Consider the following 19,717-nt stretch of genomic DNA (forward strand, 5'->3'; position numbering starts at 1 on the left):
GTTGGTTTGATAATTTCTTTGAGGCATGAATACATTTTCCTTGACAAGACTCAATTCTGTATAAATAAAAGAAAGGGAGAAATAGAATTGAAATTATCATTGACAACTTCTTAACTTGAAACATATATTCAAGGTTGTATCTTTTTGAACTCTTTTTCCTAATCCCTACCAATTTGTTGTCAAAAATAAAAGTCTCTGATTTTATTTTTAATGACTTTCTATAGCCTCATACAACCTTATTAGTATTGCTGCTTTTATATTTCATGGGAGAATTACTATTTGGTCACTCAATTTCGTAAAATTGTCTATTTTTCTATTGAAGGCATTTTAGATTTGAAGCACTTATCGGCTAAAACTAACATCAAGACTGATTAGTAGATTTTTTAATTGTCTATTTTTCTATTGAAGGCATTTTAGATTTGAAGCACTTATCGGCTAAAACTAACATCAAGACTGATTAGTAGATTTTTTAGAAATTCATGGACGTTTTAGTATATTTTATAAAATTAAAAGACTAATTAGTAAATTTTTCTATATTATAAAGACTTTAGTACTAAATAATAATTTTTTATATTTTATTATTCTTTCTCCAAATATATAGATTATTTTATTAAAGACAAGTTGTACTACAAAGAACGAAAGCCAGGTAGCACAGAGAAAGTTGAAAAAGAGAAATAGTTGGAATATTAAACCTATCATAGGATAGAAAGAAGCCTGTAAAGGAAAGAAATTAAAGAAAAGCATAACAGCCGGGATGTCTATTACCAGTAAAAGCCACTAAAGGTAGGCTATAAAAAGGTTGTCTGTCAGTTTTAGCAGAAGAAAGGAAAGATGGAAAAATAATTGTTATGTTTGGTTTTTAAATGTTTAATGTATACGAAACTCCTATTGCCTTTGAAAATCTGATTTTTTTTGTTTGCGAATATGGTGCATAAACTCTGGAAAAAAAGTGCATAAACCATTAGAAAAAGAAGAACTTATAACAGAAAAAACATTTGATAAAATTCTCTCCACTTACGATTGTCCATATATAAAAAGTGATTTCCATATAAAATAGGAATCCTCACTCTATTGCTACCCTACAAGCTCAATCTCTCTCTCTGTATACTATATTTTAAAATTTAGACAGCAGCATATTGCCCTAATACTATTAAAGTAATAATTTAATAACAGTTTAAAATGATTACAAATAAAATTCACTTTTTCGCTATATATAATAATATATTTTAATAAAAAAATTTATTTTATATTTAATAAAATTTTAATTTTAATTGCGCTTTATATCCGTGTTGCTATTGACCTATGGCAACAATTAAAGTATATAAAGTAATAATTTATAATTGTTGCCTTAGACCTGTTTCGTGATACCGATGTATTAGAGGTATGACTCATAATTTTAGTAGAATTCTTTTTCTAATTAGAGTGGGAGACATATTCGTTAATAGATAGAAGACTAAATAGACTAGATCTTTTATTTACCTGTTATTCTTAAATTAAATGGGATTTTAATTAGATTAGGACTAAAGAATCTAACAATATATATAAAGTATGATTGATAGATTATTTTGGCTTTACCATTGCACGAGGAGCTTTGTCAATTGTAGAGTGGATTTGCCCATTGTGGTGAGGGGCCGTACCCAATTGTGGAGAAGAGCTTTTATCCATTGAGAAAAAGAGCTTTTGAGCTTGTAATATATTTACCCATTGAAAGAGACTAACTAATATATTTACTATGAACAATTTATATTAAGGGTCTAAATTAGGAATGTTGAGTTGATGGATAGATAACTTGAGCTTATTATAGATGATTTTATTGTAGATAGTGAAAGATGGATGCTGATGGATGCCGATGGATGTAACCCTACGTTGAGAGTGTAAACCACATTAACGTTTTGTGTTTTGATTTTATAATTTGTAGGTGATTATCTCAATAAATTGGTATCAAAGGTGAAGTTTGTCATGTCAAATATGTAGAGCACAAAATTTGAGATTTTAAAAAATAAAGATTTGAATGATTCAAACTCAAATACGAAGATTTAAAAGGTTTAAGATGAAGTTTGAATATTTGATGAATGGAAACACCAAGGTATGTTTGGTTGATGGATTTTGAGTTAAGATAGAGATTATTAGATTTATGACTAATAATCTCAGCGGAACTCTTTTATTCGAGTGAAAGACCTATGGACTAGATAAATTAAATCTTTTATTTATATATTATTTGTAAACTAAATGAGATTTCTAATTAGATTAGGATTGAAGGTGTAATAATATAAATAGTAGTGCACTATAAATGGTAGTATGGTTGATAGATTATTTGTATTTTGACATTATAGAGAGTGGATTTATCCATTGTGCTGAAGGACTTTGAAGAAGGCTTTTGTCCAAATATGTAATTTTTTTTATATTATTTTTTTTTTTCAAACTTGAAAATCATGTATATAAATAGGCTTGTATATCTTCTTCAAAATGCTTAATAAAGAAATACTTTCCTTTATCCTATGCAAATCTCTACATGTATTAGAGCTACCAAATATGAATTCTCAATTAGTTGCTCTTTCTTCCATTACGGTTGCTTTTTTGCCTTTTACTGCCTCTCATACATTCTCAATCAAGCTTACCTCTTGAAACTACCTAGCATGGAAGACTCGTCTTATTCCTCTCCTTAATTATCAAATCTCACCTCTTTTATTGATGGCACTTTTCTTCCTCCATCTCAAACCATTACCAACCCAACTAATGAATCTGAAAAAAAAAAAAATACCCAACCTTCAAAATGAATCATGGTTCAAAAAAGACCAAATGCTTTTAACCTTAATTTTATTCTCTCTCAGTGAAAAAATATTTCCTTGTATAATTGGCCTACCTTATCTTTTGTTATATGGAAAGCACTTGCTGATTGCTTTGAAACTATATAACAAATTCATCAACTCTAATTGCATATTGAATTAAAAGAAATTAAAAAATGAATTATCTCTGTCCAAATATCTTCAAATGGCCAAAGTTTTAGCTAATGACTTATCTGTTGCTGAACGTCCTCTGTCATCTATTGAATTTATAGCCATCATCTATTGTAATATAGTTCAAATATTCCACTCAATTATCACTGCTCTTAACCTATGGGCAAAACCTGACTCCTTTTATGAATTGCATGGCCAACTTGTCACTCATGAGATTTTGATTGAAAGTGGCAAGAACTCCCAATAGCTAATACGGTCTTTTGGACTAACACTTCATCTCCACTGCTGCCAAATCTATAATATTTATCTTATACACAACGTCGAAATTTTAAATTCAACAACTGATACTGTGGACTATGCTAGATTTTTTTTTTCTAGAGAAATCACACTATTGATAAATGTAGGAGGCATTATGCAGATTATAGGCCATTTAATATACAGGCAAATTACTCTATAGTTCCATTCATGTCACCACCATCTACGGTGCTAGTTACTTGATATCTTGATACTGTAGCCAACTTCATGTTACACCTTCAATATCCACATTGCAAACCTCAAATGAATACACAAATTTAGATAAGCTCCATGTTGGTGATGGTCAAGAATTGCATCTTTCTCATACTAGCAATACTGCTTTCCCCTCCACAAATAGTAATATGGCTTTAAATAATATTCTTTGTGTTCCCTCTATTGTAAAAAATATCCCTTCAGGTAAGAAATTTACGAAAGATAACAATTGCTTCTTTTTTTTTTAAAAAAAAATTTTGGCCTAACTATTTTATTGTTAAGGATCAGATAACCAAAACTTTGCTTCTCCAAGGTCTAAGTGAGAATGAATTTTATTCCATCTAACCTAAATAAGCTTCCACATCAACCTACTCAACGATGGATGGCTGGCATACTCTTTTAGGACATCCAAATGCTTGCATCCTTTTTGGGACATTAAAATATTTTGATTTGCCTTGTTGAAACTCTACTTGCATACCTTGTTCCTCATGTGCATTAGGGAAATTAAGTAGAAGTCCTTTAGCATCTGTTGATAATAAAAGTAGCTTACCTTTTGACATTATTCATTCTGATATCTGGAGACTAGCCCCAATTATCATCTTTGGGTCAACATTACATGTTAATTTTTATAAATAACTATACAGGATTCACTGGAGTCTACTTAATTCAAAATAGAAGTAATATTTACTCTACTTTTCTTAATTTTCAAGCATTAGTTGAAAGATAATTTAGTTAAATAAATAAAAGCTTTTCATTCAGATTGGGGAGAAAAATATAAAAAAAATTATAAAAATATTTTATTCAAAATGAATTTCATCATCCTCATTGCATGTCCTTATACTTATGAGCAGAATAGAAATTTGAAAGTAAAATTAGATATTTGGTCGATATAGGCTTGACTCTATTAGATCATTCTAAAATTCCTTTTAAACATTGGAATTTTGCTTTTGAAATGGAATGTGAATTAGGACTTAATTGTCAAAAATTAAGAAATTCAAATATAGACGTGAATGAAAAAAAAAAGTTTGAGCTATAATGTAGAATAAACCTAAATTAATATTGGGTTGTAATTACTTATTAGCACATCAAATAGAAGAGAGATTGAAATGATATATTCGAGGCTATGAATTGCAGGGTTGTATTTTTTTTTTTCTGTTATTATGCAAAACAAAATTCTAAATTAATAATTTTAGTAATAACTCATGATATAATTTTAGTTTGGCCATAGTATTGGCTACTTTAGTAGAATTTTATTCAAAGGGAAGACACATTATAACCATGATTTGTCAGATGTAATAAAATCTCAAGGTTTGGATTCTACATTCTTGCTCAGTTCTTCCAGTTTCTTCATCCTCAATCTTTCACTCTCAGTGAGCAGCTGATAAGAGAACAGGGAAAACATTGAAAAGAATAAAAGGAAAATTAATTTAAAAATAAAAAATAAAAAAGCTTGTATTTCAATACAAAATATATTATGTACCTCCATTAATGTGGTAACTAGTTGAGCTTTCTCTTTGTTCTTTTCATTAAAAGCTTCAAGTGCTTCTTTATATTCTTTCTCCTGTTTCCAAACATGACATGAATTTGATTGTATTAGAAAGAAAAGAAAAGAAAAGATTTGTCTATGAGTTCAAAAAATGCACCTTCTTTTGGCAGCTCTGTCCCAATGGCTTCAGCTCTCTATTAGCCATGTCTATTCTCTTACGTATTAGCCCAACTTCTTTTCTCATTGGATCAACCAGCACTTCAAGCTCCTGATATAACAATAATAATTTACCAAGTAAAATTTTATTATTTTTAAGTTTTATAAAATTAAATTGCATTTTTTTTCAATTTCTTTTATATACTTTTGATGACGGCTGAATTTCTGGCATCCGAACTGAGTCCGGATCTTAAAAAGAAAAACCAGACTCAAAGCCCAATAGACTCTACTGAGCAAGCCGACCATCAGCGCGCTATCCAGCTCGTGACTAAGGCAGGTCGAATTGACCCAATGCCAAGATCCATCAAAGAAAAGCCACGGGAGGTAGGAAAGCAGGTCCACCGTAGGGAAATTAAATGGTCGCCTGACAAGAATGGTCTGCTGGTATGTCCGTACATACGGACCTGAGTGACAGAGACAGGTGATGCTGTAGCAGGATGGCGGTTACACGTTACTAGAGGATAAGGAAAAAGGAAAAGTACTCACACGCCTGTAAACCCTACCCTCTCTGAATCTCAGAACATCAACTTCAATGATTAGAATCTCAGAATATATAGTTTTTAAATTGAGATTATTACTAGAAGATTTTAGATTCAAATTTAACCAGAAATGGAAATTTTATATTGAAAAGGATAATTAAAGGACTTTTATTGAAAAAAAATTCACATTGTTCTTTGCTTATAGTATCAGAAAAAGGCAAAAACTTACTTCCCAAATATGAGTCAAGCGCTTAGCTTCTTCTTCAGCACGGACCAATTGGAGTTGAACTTTTTCTCTAACCTCCATCTTTTTCCTCTCAATCTCCTCTTCTCTAGCTTGAAGTGTTGCTATGTCAAATTTTGAAGTCTCTTCTTCTTCGTTATTCTCTTCCATTGATAGCCTTCCACTGCTTCCAATGTTCTTCATTTTTTTTCAATATTCTATTCTCTCAGTTTTGGATTTTACGAGTAATCGAAAACCATTTGTATGTGTTTTGCTTTTGCTTCAAAACTCCCTTTCACTAGAAGTTGCTTTCTTTTCACTATATTCCTAAGAAAGAAAGACAGATACTTCCCAAGAAACCGACTTGCTTTCACTTAAAAAAATTGCAATAAAAGCAAACTGATAAATCTATGAGATCTTAATATATACCCACACTATAAGAAATGTTAAAATCAGCAGAAAAATATTTTGTAATTAAAACATAAAATTTGCTATTATAATTTTATTGTAGAAATATATAATTATTGTTTTTTATTACTACAAAATAGTTGTGAAGTGTATTTTATAATAAAATTGTAGTTGTTATTAAAAAAAATTATTAAAAGTTATGTTTTTATTTGGAGGTATTGAATAAAAAAATTTAAATCTTTATAATAATTTATATTTTTATCCAAAACTTTAATATTAAATTGAATTTAAAAAAGTTAATTATAAATTACAATATAATTCTTAAAATTTTATATTATTAATAGATTTATTGGCTCAAAAAGACAACTTTGCAGTTTTTCATATTTATAGTCTAAATTTTTAATTTTAAATAAAAAAAATTTAATATTTAAATTTATTGTAACCAGCAACTTTTAAATTAATTTTAATTAAAATTAAATTAACTTACACGATATGTTATATGTTATTATTTTTATCATATAAGTAATTTGATTAAATGAAATTAAACTTTAATTTAGATTATAAATTCTTAATTATATGAAAAATTTTAAATTATATAATTAAAATATTTAATTTTCTTATAATTAAATAAGAATTTTAATTCAAGATTTTAGATAACTAAGGGTTTAAAATCTTAATTAAAGTTTAGTTTAAATTAATCAAGTTATTTATATGGTAAAAATAATGACACATGGTGTGCTGGTGCGCTATGTGAGTTAATTTAAATATGGTCAAATTTAATTTAAAAAATTGCTACAATTACAATAAATTTAAAAATTTATGTTATAAATGTAAAAACTTACAAGGTTGAGATTTTTTTAACAAATAAACTATTAATAAAATATATAATTCATTAATTTACATTTTATATTGAAATTAAATATATTATATATTTATTATATATAATATTAAATATATTATAAATATTTATTACAAATACATTCATATTATATAAAATATCACATATTAATAATATATATTAAAATATTTTATTGAATGCTTATATTCAATATTATAAATTATGTGTGATATAACATAACAATCGCACAAAATAAGTCATGAACTGTCACCATAGGATAGGGTTGCGTGGTAAGAAACTTGATAAGCCGATGCATGGTGTCGCCCGTGGAAAAGAAGGTCCGAACACAGTTGTAATACCCGGCTAGACTCCGGCATCGGAATTTTCACTTTCCAGCGGAATCTCGGATGTCGGAACCCTCTAGAAGGGTAGAATATGGTTTTCTAAAGTGTTTTCATGTGTTTTTGTGGTTTTAATAAAAAAAGAAATTGATTTTTGAAAGAAAAAGACCAAGGGAGAAAACCCAGGTTCGGCCGCCGAACATGGAGAGTTTGCGGAAGCACCTTTGGCCCCCGAAGGTGGTTTGGCCAGCCACCTCTAAAAGGCCCATTGTCCGAAAATGGCGAGTTTTCTCTCTCTATTTTCGGGCATAGGTGAGATTTCGCCTTCCTTTGGTTAATTTTGTGTTTTCCTTCAATCTCTTCAAGTTTTGATGAGTTTTTACTTTGTTTTGAAGATTTTTAAGCTAAGATCAAGTTTTTGGAAGCTTGGAGATCCCCGGAGCTTGATTTCTCCAAATCTCCAAGTTTGGATCACCCTCCTCTCGATCTTCAAGAGGTAAATGTAGATCCTTCTCTTCTTTCATGTTTTAAGTAAGTTTTGAGAAGGGGTTAAGGGGGTTTTTGGGGGATTTATTTAGAGTTATGTTAGAGTTTGTTTGGTCTCTCATTTGAGTCCACCTATGTAGGTTCGGACCCGAGGAACCGAGGAGGCCAGCAGTGTTAGCTGCTTCGGAGTTAGTTCAGAGTCAGCCAGAGGTGAGTAGAACAGAACTACTTTCTATTTTAAAAATGATTAAACTCCTAAGCATGTTCATGCATCACAATTGCCATGTTTATAGGTTGTTGCATTAGAAATCACGAATCTGATGCATTGCATGATTTGCTGTTGATGTGGATGGATATTGGATGATCCATTAGCCCTCGATATGATATGTTATGCTATGATATGCTGTCCCGCTAGAGCATTTGATGAGGGCTTTAGTGTGGAGTTTTTATGTTTTCAGTTATGGTGCATGCACAGGTCAAGCTTGGTGTATGAAACGGTTTAAGCTTTTATGGAAATGTATGATCATGTATGGAATTTATCAGGTATGATAGGATGTATAGTAGGCTTGCTACGAGTCTCGGTGACCTTAAGTCGATCTGGATCCTAGCGCCGGTAGCGGTCCGGTTTTCGGGTCGTTATAGATTGGTATCAGAGCCCTAGGTTCATATGGTCGGACCTAGAGTGTCGGGCTCATAGATGTTATAGAAGGGCAAGCACAATAGGAAAATCATGTCCACTAGGATAGGATATAGAGTCCTGTCTTGTTAATGATGTGAAATGCCATGATAATATGCATGTGCATTAATGATATGTGATGTATATGGTGCGGGTTCATGTGTTTCCACATGAACCATATGATGCTAATGTGTATATATTGTGTTTCAGAAATTAGAATGCGAGGCACTCGTCGATCTACACGATTGACTGGAGTCTCACCAGAGAATGAGGGCATAGATGCCCATCTCCCTGCCTTGCCAATAGTAATGTCATGCAGATCAAGTAGAGAGGGAACGTCAAGGGACCCTAGAAGGTCTTTTGATGTAAGCAGAAGTGGAACAGTTCAGGGTGGTATGTCAGCTGATATGAGGGGATCAGAGGAGGATGAGCAGAGAAGAGATGGTAGCTTGGGCATGAGCATGTCGGAAGAGGGCATGGGAGAATCTCAAGGAGGCGCTCAGGTCTCGGGGTTTGGTTATCCACCCCAGAATCAACCCTTTCCACAGGGCCCAGGATATCCGATGGGGGGTACATCGGATTACTCCAGCTTTAACTCATATCCCTTCTACGTGCCTTACCCTCCCTTTTACCCACCATACCCCCAATACCCCATGTATCCACCCTCACCCTTCTATCCAAATCCAGCAAACCCTAACCCAGGGAATGTTGCACCTCCTCCACCACCAACAGAACCCATGGTCCTAAATATCCAAACACCTAAGCCTAGCTCATCTGGGGGTAGCAAGGTAAAGATGACCGATTACTTGAAACTGGATGCTCCCAAGTTTAAGACTGGTGATGATCCGTTTGAGTATCTCAAAATGGTAAAGATGATTATAGATGAGTTGGGGGCAGATGATAATAGAGCCATTCAGATGGCGGGATTCACTTTGAAGTGCAAGAAAGCACGAGAGTGGTTTAAAAACTATGTGGACTCGGGGTTGGGGAGCTTGTTCTGGGAGGAGTTTGCAAATGAGTTTGCAGGATGGGCTTTTCCTGATAGTTCCAGAGAGCTGAAAGTTGTGGAGTTTGAACAGCTAAGGCAAACAGAGGAGATGAGTGTAGATGAATACACAGACAGGTTTCTGGAGTTGCTGCAATATGTGGGCCAAGCTTATGATACGGATCAGAAGAAGGCCAGGAGGTATACCATAAGACTCCACCCCAGGTATTCCTCCCTAATTCTAGCAGCAGAGAGAGAGGACTTCCACACCATAGTGGATCCAGCACGAAAGATGGAGGCTAGTGCCATCATTCAGGGAACAGTTAAGCAATCAGTGGCTCAATCTTCGGGTTCCAAGACCCCAGGTGGGGGAAAGTTAGATCCCTCTTCTCTGAGTGCAGCAGTTTCAGGCAATAAAAAGTGGGACAGAGGCCTCAAAAAGTCCAAGAAGAATAATTTCTGGAACAGGTTGAAGTCAGGTCTGGGTTTAGGTGGCAGTTCGAGCTCAGGCTCAGATGGTTCAGAATGCTTGAGGTGTGGTAAGCCACACAAAGGAGTGTGTCGGTTTGGGACGACAGCCTGCTTCAGGTGCGGGCAGGAGGGACACATGGCTCAGGAGTGTCCTAGGGCACCTTTTATGGCACCGTCCCAGCAGACGGCTTCAGGTAGTGTAGCTCAGCCAATAGCTCCAGCCGTGACACAGGGCAGTGGCAGAGGCAGAGGGAGAGGGGCAGCCTCTTCTTCAGCAGGTTCCCGGGGTGAAGGTCCGTCAGCTCCAACTCGGATCTTCACTATGACACAACAGGAGGCAAACACATCCAACACCGTAGTGTCAGGTAATCTCATCATTGGTTGTTCAGATGTGTATGCTTTAATGGACCCTAGTGCATCTCATTCTTTTGTTGCTTCGAGAGCCGTAGAGAGGCTGGGTTTGATAGTTTCTGGATTAGAGTGTCCCCTCTGGGTCAGTGGACCCAAGTATGACCCATCAGTAGCAGAGTCAGTCTGCCGGTTCAGTCCAGTATTTGTTGAGGGTAGATGCCTTCCAGCCGACCTTGTGGTTCTAGACTTGACGGATTTTGATGTCATTCTAGGGATGGATTGACTATCTACTCATGGTGCTACCTTGGATTGCAGAGACAAGGTAGTCAGGTTCAGAGATCAGGATGGGTCAGTGGTTATCTTCAGGGGAGATAGGAGGGGTATGCCTAGAGGTCTGATATCAGCCCTGCAGGCTCGTAGGTTGCTCAGGAGGGGTTGTCAGGGGTTTCTAGCTCATGTGAGAGAGCTGGATAGTCAGGTTAGGGAGCTCGTCTTAGTGCCCGTGGTCAGAGAATTCCCAGATGTCTTCCCAGACGAGCTTTCAGGACTATCACTTGTTAGGGAGATAGAGTTTAAAATAGAATTGATGCCTGGAACCAAACCAATCTTTATCCCTCCCTACAGGATGGCACCAGCAGAGTTGAAGGAGCTAAAGGAGCAGTTGCAAGAGTTGGTAGACAAGGGTTTCATCCGACTGAGTACCTCACCTTGGAGTGCTCCAGTGTTGTTTGTAAAAAAGAAGGATGGATCCTTGAGACTTTGTATCGACTACAGGCAGTTGAACAAAGTCACTATCAAGAATAAGTATCCGTTACCTAGGATCGATGATCTATTTGACCAGCTAGCTGGAGCAGGTTGTCTCTCCAAGATAGATCTGAGATCCGGGTACCACCAGCTGAGAATTAGAGAAGTGTAATACCCGGCTAGACTCCGGTATCGGAATTCCTACCATCCGATGGAATCTCGGATGTCGGAAGCCTCTAGTAGGGTAGAAACATGTTTTCATAAAATGTTTTAAGGTATTTCATGATGTTTTAGGGGGTTTTTGGGGGAGTATGTTAGAGTTATGTTTAAGTATGTTTGGTCCCTCATTGGAGTCCATCCGTGTAGGTTCGGACCCGAGGAACCGAGGACCCCAGCAGTGAGCCAGCTGCTACAGAGTTTTTCAGAGCTAGCCAGAGGTGAGTGGAATAAACCTTAAGTTTTAAAATAAATGAAATATGAATTTTGAGCATGACCCATGCATCATGAATACCATGAGCTATAGTAGGTTGTTTGCATTAGTATTCACGAATATGTTGCATTGCATTTATGATATTGATGTTGATGTGGATTGGTTATTGGATGATCCTTTAGTCCTCCCATGATATGATGATGTTATGGCATGATATGGTATGGAAGTCCAGGTTGTACCCATTCTACGTCCCTGGCACGATGTAAGAGAAAGTCCAGGTTGTACCCATTCTACGTCCCTGGCACAGTTGGACTGTATGATATGTTATGTTAAGGGAAAGACCGGTTGTACCCATTCTACGTCCCGGCACAGTTGGACTATGTAGAGGACTATTGGTGACAATACCATCCGAAATGTGATTTGTTGTGATGTGTTGCATTCCATGAAAGCATGAAATTTTAATATATTATTTTCACTATTCTGCTCACTGGGCTTTGTAGCTCACCCCTCTCCCCTAACCCCAGATGTGCAGGTATAGGGTAGACCAGGAGGTTAGCCAGAGTTTTGAAGTATATCTATGTAATAGTTAGATTGTGGACATGACAATTGTATTATGATGTAATGTAAGAGATTACAGTATGTTATGTAATGAGATATATTGAGGTTATAGACGTGCTTGACCCTATGAGTATTGTAATCCCTTTTGATACATGATCTATAGAAATGTTTTATAATGTTTATGTTTAAGCCAACTCATCTCATGTTGTATCGCCCGTTGGGGCATTGATGAGATCCCACAGAGGGATCATGATTATGATCATGACTATGTACATGTATGTTCAGGTTGAGTTGGATGTTAAAGGAAAAGTTTAAAATTTTTATGCATGTTGTTGATCATGTATGGGATTATACAGGTTTACAGGTTATATGTCAGGCTTGCTACGGGTCCCGGCGGCCTTAAGTCGACCCGGATCCTAGCGCCGGTAGCGGTCCGATTTTCGGGTCGTTACAGAATGGTATCAGAGCCCTAGGTTCATAGGATCGGACCTAGAGTGTCGGGCTCATAGATGTTCTAGAAGGTCAAGCACAATAGGAAGGTCATGTCCACTAGGATAGGATGTTGAGTCCTGTCTTGTATGATGATGTGAAATGCCATGATTTTGTACATGTGCATTAATGATATGCTATGCTATGTGATGTATGTGATGAGGGTTCATATGTGCCCACATGAACCATATGATGCTAATGTTTGCTTGTTATGAGCTGTTTTTCAGAGAATAGGATGAGAGGAACTCGTCGATCGGCACGATTGACTGGAGTGCCACCTGAGGATGAGGGCACGAGCGCCCGTCCTCCCACATTGCCTAGGGCAATGTCTTGTAGAGCCAATAGAGATAGAGTGTCAAGGGACCCTAGAAGGTCTTTTGACGTTAGCAGAAGAGGGACAGATAGAGGAGGAAGTTCTTCAGGAGTGAGGGAGGTTATGGAAGAGGATCAAAGGAGGGATGGGAACCTGGATGTGAGCATGGAGGAAGAAGGGACAGGGGAGTCTCAGGGAGGCGTTCAGGCCTCGGGGTTTGGTTTTCCACCCCATTATCCACCCTTCCCACAGGGTTCAGGGTATCCGATGGGAGGTACATCGGATTACTCCAGCTTTAACACCTACCCTACCTACATGCCTTATCCACCTTTCTATCCACCTTATACACAGTACCCAGCTTATCCACCCTCACCCTTCTATCCAAACCCGGCAAACCCCACCTCGGGGAATGCTGCACCTCCACCTCCACCACCTACAGAACCAGCAGTCCCAGTTACTCAACCTCCTAGACCTAGCTCAGCCGATGGGAGCAAGGTAAAGATGACAGATTACCTCAAGCTAGATGCTCCCAAATACAAGTCAGGGGATGACCCCTTTGAATATCTGAGAGTGGTGAAGACAATAACTGATGAGCTAGGGGCAAGTGACAGCAGGGCCATTTAGATGGCAGGGTTCACTTTAAAGTGCAAGAAGGCACGGGAATGGTTCAAGTGTTATGTGGACCCAAGAATAGACGGTATGACATGGGAGGAATTTGCGAATGAGTTCGCTGGATGGGCTTTTCCAGACAGTTCTAGAGAACTGAAGATGATTGAGTTTAAGCAACTGAGGCAGTCAGAGCACATGGGTGTAGAGGAGTTCACGGATAAATTCTTGGAGCTATTGCCTTTTTCAGGGCAAGCTCTAGATTCAGATACGAAGAAAGTCAAGAAATATGTTATGAAGCTGCATTCCAGGTACTCCTCGTTGGTTCAGTCAGCTGAGAGAGAAAGTTTCCACACTGTGGTAGATATGGCTCGAAGAATGGAGGCAAGTGCTATAGTTGAGGGGTCAGTGAAGCAATCAGTGACCCAGTCTTCAGGGGTTAAGACCCCAGGTAGAGGAGGACCAGGTTTCTCTTCTCAGAGCTCAGGTAAGAAGAGGTGGGATAGTACCACCAGGAAGCCAAAGAAGAACAAGTTTTGGAACAAGTTGAAATCCGGTCTGGGATTTGGCGGTGGCTCGAGCTCAGGCTCAGATGGTACAGAATGCCAGAGATGTGGAAGACCGCACAGGGGAGTGTGTCGAGCTGGGACTAACACGTGTTTCAGATGTGGTCAGGAGGGACACATAGCTCGGGATTGTCCTAGAGCGCCTTTCATGGGCCAGCCCCAGCAGACAGCTTCTGGTAGTGTGGCACAGCCAGCAGTTCCAGCCACAACTCAGGGCAGTGGCAGAGGTAGAGGGAGAGGGGCAGCCTCTTCTTCTGGTTCCCGAGGTGAAGGTCCATCAGCTCCAGCCAGGATCTTCACCATGACTCAGCAGGAGGCTAACACATCCAACACCGTGGTGTCAGGTAATCTCGTCATTGGGTGTTCTGATGTGTATGCATTAATGGACCCGGGTGCATCTCATTCATTTATTGCTCCGAGAGCCGTTGAGAGGTTGGGTCTGATAGTCTCTGGGTTAGAGTGTCCCCTATGGGTCAGTGGACCCAAGTGTGACCCGTCAGTGGCAGTGTCAGTCTGCCAGTACAGTCCAGTTTTTGTTGAGGGAAGATGCCTCTCCGCCGACCTTGTGGTTCTAGATTTGACAGACTTTGACGTCATTCTAGGGATGGATTGGCTATCTACCCATGGTGCTACCTTGGACTGCAGGGACAAGGTAGTCAGGTTCAGAGATCAGAACGGGTCAGAGGTCGTCTTCAGAGGAGACAAGAGGGGCACACCTAGAGGTCTGATATCAGCTCTTCAGGCTCGTAGGTTGCTTAGGAAGGGATGTCAGGGGTACTTAGCTCATGTGAGAGAGCTAGACAGTCAGGTCAGGGAGCCGGCCTCGGTGCCAGTTGTCCGAGAGTTTCAGGATGTCTTTCCAGATGAGCTTCCAGGTTTACCACCTGCTAGGGAGATAGAGTTCGAGATAGAGTTGGTACCTGGAGCTAGATCGATCTCTATCCCTCCCTACAGGATGGCCCCAGCCGAGTTAAAGGAGTTGAAAGAGCAATTGCAGGAACTGGTAGAAAAGGGCTTCATCCGACAGAGTACCTCACCTTGGGGTGCTCCGGTCTTGTTTGTGAGGAAGAAGGATGGATCCCTTAGACTTTGTATCGACTACAGGCAGTTGAACAAAGTCACTACCAAGAATAGGTACCCATTGCCAAGGATCGATGATCTATTCGACCAGCTAGCCGGAGCGGGTTGTTTCTCCAAAATAGATCTAAGATCGGGGTACCATCAGCTAAGGATAAGGGATGAGGATGTGCCGAAGACAGCTTTCAGGACCAGATATGGGCATTTTGAGTTCCTTGTAATGCCGTTCGGGTTAACCAACGCCCCTGCAGCATTCATGGATCTCATGAACAGAGTGTTTAGCCAGTACCTGGATCACTTCGTTATTGTCTTCATAGATGATATCTTGGTGTATTCCAGGAATGCAGAGGAGCATGCCCATCATCTGCGGTTGGTCTTGCAGACTTTGAGGAAACATGGCTTGTATGCCAAGTTCTCTAAATGTGAGTTCTGGCTGAGGAGCATTTCGTTCTTAGGGCATGTAGTGTCAGAGAATGGTATAGAGGTAGACCCCAAGAAGACAGAAACTGTAGCTAACTGGCCTAAACCCACTTCAGTGACAGAGATTAGAAGTTTCTTGGGTTTAGCAGGTTACTACAGGAGGTTCGTTCAGGACTTCTCGAAAATAGCAGCTCCTCTGACCAGACTAACCAGGAAGAATCAGAAGTTTCTGTGGACCGACCAGTGCGAAGAGAGTTTCGAAGAGCTTAAGAAGAGGTTGACTTCAGCACCAGTTTTAGCTCTGCCATCTAGTGATGAGGACTTTACCTTCTTTTGTGACGCGTCCCGTGTGGGACTGGGTTGTGTACTGATGCAGAATGAGAAGGTGATTGCTTATGCTTCTAGGCAGCTGAAGAAGCATGAGTTGAATTACCCCACACATGACCTAGAGATGGCAGCAGTAATCTTTGCACTCAAGATGTGGAGGCACTACCTCTATGGGGTAAAATGTGAGATCTTCACAGATCATAAAAGCCTGCAATACATCCTGAGTCAAAGAGATTTGAACTTGAGACAGAGGAGGTGGGTGGAGCTGCTAAGTGACTATGATTGCAAGATTCAGTATCATCCGGGTAAGGCGAATGTCGTGGCAGACGCCCTAAGCCGGAAGTCACTAGGCAGTCTATCCCACATATCGGCAGGGAGGAGGCCAGTGGTGAAGGAGTTCTACAAGCTTATTGAGGAAGGTCTACAGATGGAGTTGTCTGGTACAGGTGCCTTGGTGGCCCAGATGAGAGTAGCACCCGTGTTTCTGGAGCAGGTGGCTCAGAAACAGCATGAGGACCCGGAGTTAGTGAAGATTGCCAGGACTGTTCAGTCAGGCAATGATAGTGAGTTCAGATTCGACAGCAAGGGAATCCTCCGCTATGGGAGCAGACTATGTGTACCAGATGACATTGGGCTAAAAGGAGACATTATGAGAGAGGCTCATAATGCAAGATACAGCATTCACCCCGGAGCCACCAAGATGTATCAAGATCTAAAGAAGGTTTATTGGTGGCCAGCTATGAAGAAAGAAGTGGCACAGTTCGTGTCAGCCTGCGAAGTGTGTCAGAGGGTGAAGCTGGAACATCAGAAGCCGGCTGGAATGCTTAACCCGCTACCTATTCCAGAGTGGAAATGGGAAAATATAGCTATGGACTTTGTAGTGGGGTTACCGGCGGCGTCCAACAGAGTGGACTCCATATGGGTGATTGTGGACAGACTCACCAAATCTGCTCACTTCATTCCTGTCAGGAGTGGCTACTCTGTGGACAAGTTGGCGCAGGTATATGTGGATGAGATCGTCAGGCTGTATGGGGTTCCTGTTTCAATAGTGTCAGATAGAGGGCCCCAGTTCACCTCCAGGTTTTGGCGGAGTCTGTAGAACGCCATGGGTACTAGGTTGGATTTTAGTACTGCCTTCCACCCCCAGACTGATGGACAGTCAGAAAGGACCATCCAGACTATTGAGGATATGCTCAGAATGTGTGTGTTGGACTTTGGCGGTTCTTGGAGGCAGCATCTACCTTTGGTGGAGTTTGCCTACAACAACAGCCATCATGCTAGCATCGGGATGGCTCCATATGAAGCTTTGTACGGAAGGAAGTGCAGATCACCTGTTTGCTGGGAAGAAGTTAGAGAAAAGGCCTTAGCAGGGCCTGAGCTAGTAGAGATCACCAGCAGGGTGGTACCCATAATCAGAGAGAGAATCAAGACTGCTGCCAGCAGACAGAAGATCTATGCAGACATCCGCAGAAGACAGTTAGAGTTTCAGGAGGAGGATCTGGTATTGCTCAAGGTGTCTCCTATGAAGGGAGTGGTTCGCTTCGGAAAGAAAGGTAAACTAGCCCCACGATACATCGGACCCTTTGAAATCTTGCAAAAGATTGGGAATGTGTCGTACAAGCTGGATTTACCTGCTTCAATGGAAAGAATCCATCCGGTTTTCCATGTTTCAATGTTGAGGAAGTTTGTGTCAGATCCGAGCAAGGTTCTTAGTGAGCCTGATGTGGAGGTCCAAAAGGATCTCACCTATGTTGAACAGCCAGTACGGATCATAGACACCCAGATCAGAAAGTTAAGAAACAAGGAAATCCCGATGGTGAAAGTCCTGTGGAACCACCACAATTTAGAGGAATGCACTTGGGAGACACGGGAGTCTATGCTCCAGCAGTACCCTCATCTCTTTTAAGGTTAGATCTCTTTGTGTGTATGTGCTATGTATGTATGTTATGTTTTATGCCATGCTATGTGTGCTAGTTGAGGTACATTCGGGGACGAATGTTCTAAAGGGGGGGAGAATGTAATACCTGGCTAGACTCCGGTATCGGAATTCCTACCGTCCGATGGAATCTCGGATGTCGGAAGCCTCTAGTAGGGTAGAAACATGTTTTCATAAAATGTTTTAAGGTATTTCATGATGTTTTAGGGGGTTTTTGGGGGAGTATGTTAGAGTTATGTTTAAGTATGTTTGGTCCCTCATTGGAGTCCATCCGTGTAGGTTCGGACCCGAGGAACCGAGGACCCCAGCAGTGAGCCAGCTGCTACAGAGTTTGTCAGAGCTAGCCAGAGGTGAGTGGAATAAACCTTAAGTTTTAAAATAAATGAAATATGAATTTTGAGCATGACCCATGCATCATGAATGCCATGAGCTATAGTAGGTTGTTTGCATTAGTATTCACGAATATGTTGCATTGCATTTATGATATTGATGTTGATGTGGATTGGTTATTGGATGATCCTTTAGTCCTCCCATGATATGATGATGTTATGGCATGATATGGTATGGAAGTCCAGGTTGTACCCATTCTACGTCCCTGGCACGATGTAAGAGAAAGTCCAGGTTGTACCCATTCTACGTCCCTGGCACAGTTGGACTGTATGATATGTTATGTTAAGGGAAAAACCGGTTGTACCCATTCTACGTCCCGGCACAGTTGGACTATGTAGAGGACTATTGGTGACAATACCATCCGAGATGTGATTTGTTGTGATGTGTTGCATTCCATGAAAGCATGAAATTTTAATATATTGTTTTCACTATTCTGCTCACTGGGCTTTGTAGCTCACCCCTCTCCCCTAACCCCAGATGTGCAGGTACAGGGTAGACCAGGAGGTTAGCCAGAGTTTTGAAGTATATCTATGTAATAGTTAGATTGTGGACATGACAATTGTATTATGATGTAATGTAAGAGATTACAGTATGTTATGTAATGAGATATATTGAGGTTATAGACGTGCTTGACCCTATGAGTATTGTAATCCCTTTTGATACATGATCTATAGAAATGTTTTATAATGTTTATGTTTAAGCCAACTCATCTCATGTTGTATCGCCCGTTGGGGCATTGATGAGATCCCACAGAGGGATCATGATTATGATCATGACTATGTACATGTATGTTCAGGTTGAGTTGGATGTTAAAGGAAAAGTTTAAAATTTTTATGCATGTTGTTGATCATGTATGGGATTATACAGGTTTACAGGTTATATGTCAGGCTTGCTACGGGTCCCGGCGGCCTTAAGTCGACCCGGATCCTAGCGCCGGTAGCGGTCCGATTTTCGGGTCGTTACAAGAAGAAGATGTGCCGAAGACGGCGTTCAGGACCAGATATGGGCATTATGAGTTCCTAGTGATGCCGTTTGGGCTGACCAATGCCCCTGCAGCATTCATAGATCTCATGAACAAAGTTTTCAGTCAGTATCTGGATCACTTTGTTATTGTCTTCATTTATGATATCTTAGTGTATTCCAGAAACGCAAAGGAGCATGCCCATCATCTGAGGATAGTTTTGCAGACCCTGAGGGAGCATGGCTTGTATGCCAAGTTCTCTAAGTGTGAGTTCTGGTTAAGGAGCATCTCATTCTTGGGGCATGTTGTGTCAGAATAGGGAATTGAAGTGGACCCCAAGAAGGTGGAAGCTGTAGCCAACTGGCCTAGACCCACTACAATTACAGAGATTAAGAGCTTTCTGGGTTTGGCAGGTTACTATAGGAGGTTCGTTCAGGACTTCTCCAAAATTGTCGCTCCTATGACTAGACTGACCA

General features: G+C 39.5%; 1 protein-coding gene across 1 annotated transcript; it reads right to left on the reverse strand.

The window, feature by feature from the left end:
- Positions 1-4,475: 4,475 nt before the first annotated feature.
- LOC110625308 lies at positions 4,476-6,122 on the reverse strand. The gene is made up of 4 exons (XM_021770922.2): positions 5,875-6,122; positions 5,108-5,218; positions 4,945-5,025; positions 4,476-4,842 (listed from the first exon to the last, which is right to left on the reverse strand). The coding sequence occupies exons 1-4, from the start codon at positions 6,070-6,072 to the stop codon at positions 4,768-4,770; spliced, it is 465 nt and encodes a 154-aa protein (XP_021626614.1). The 5' UTR covers positions 6,073-6,122; the 3' UTR covers positions 4,476-4,767.
- Positions 6,123-19,717: the final 13,595 nt, after the last annotated feature.

This window comes from Manihot esculenta, chromosome 10 (assembly GCF_001659605.2).
Source record: "Manihot esculenta cultivar AM560-2 chromosome 10, M.esculenta_v8, whole genome shotgun sequence".
Lineage (NCBI taxonomy): Eukaryota > Viridiplantae > Streptophyta > Magnoliopsida > Malpighiales > Euphorbiaceae > Manihot > Manihot esculenta.

What these genes read in the sequence shown, in the direction of transcription:
- LOC110625308 (XM_021770922.2), bottom strand. Translation starts at nt 6,072, where the DNA reads ATGAAGAACATTGGAAGCAGTGGAAGGCTATCAATGGAAGAGAATAAC. An exon ending in GCTTGACTCATATTTGGGAA is followed by an intron (nt 5,219 to 5,874) that starts GTAAGTTTTTGC and finishes TTGTTATATCAG; the next exon opens with GAGCTTGAAGTGCTGGTTGA. An exon ending in GACAGAGCTGCCAAAAGAAG is followed by an intron (nt 5,026 to 5,107) that starts GTGCATTTTTTG and finishes GTTTGGAAACAG; the next exon opens with GAGAAAGAATATAAAGAAGC.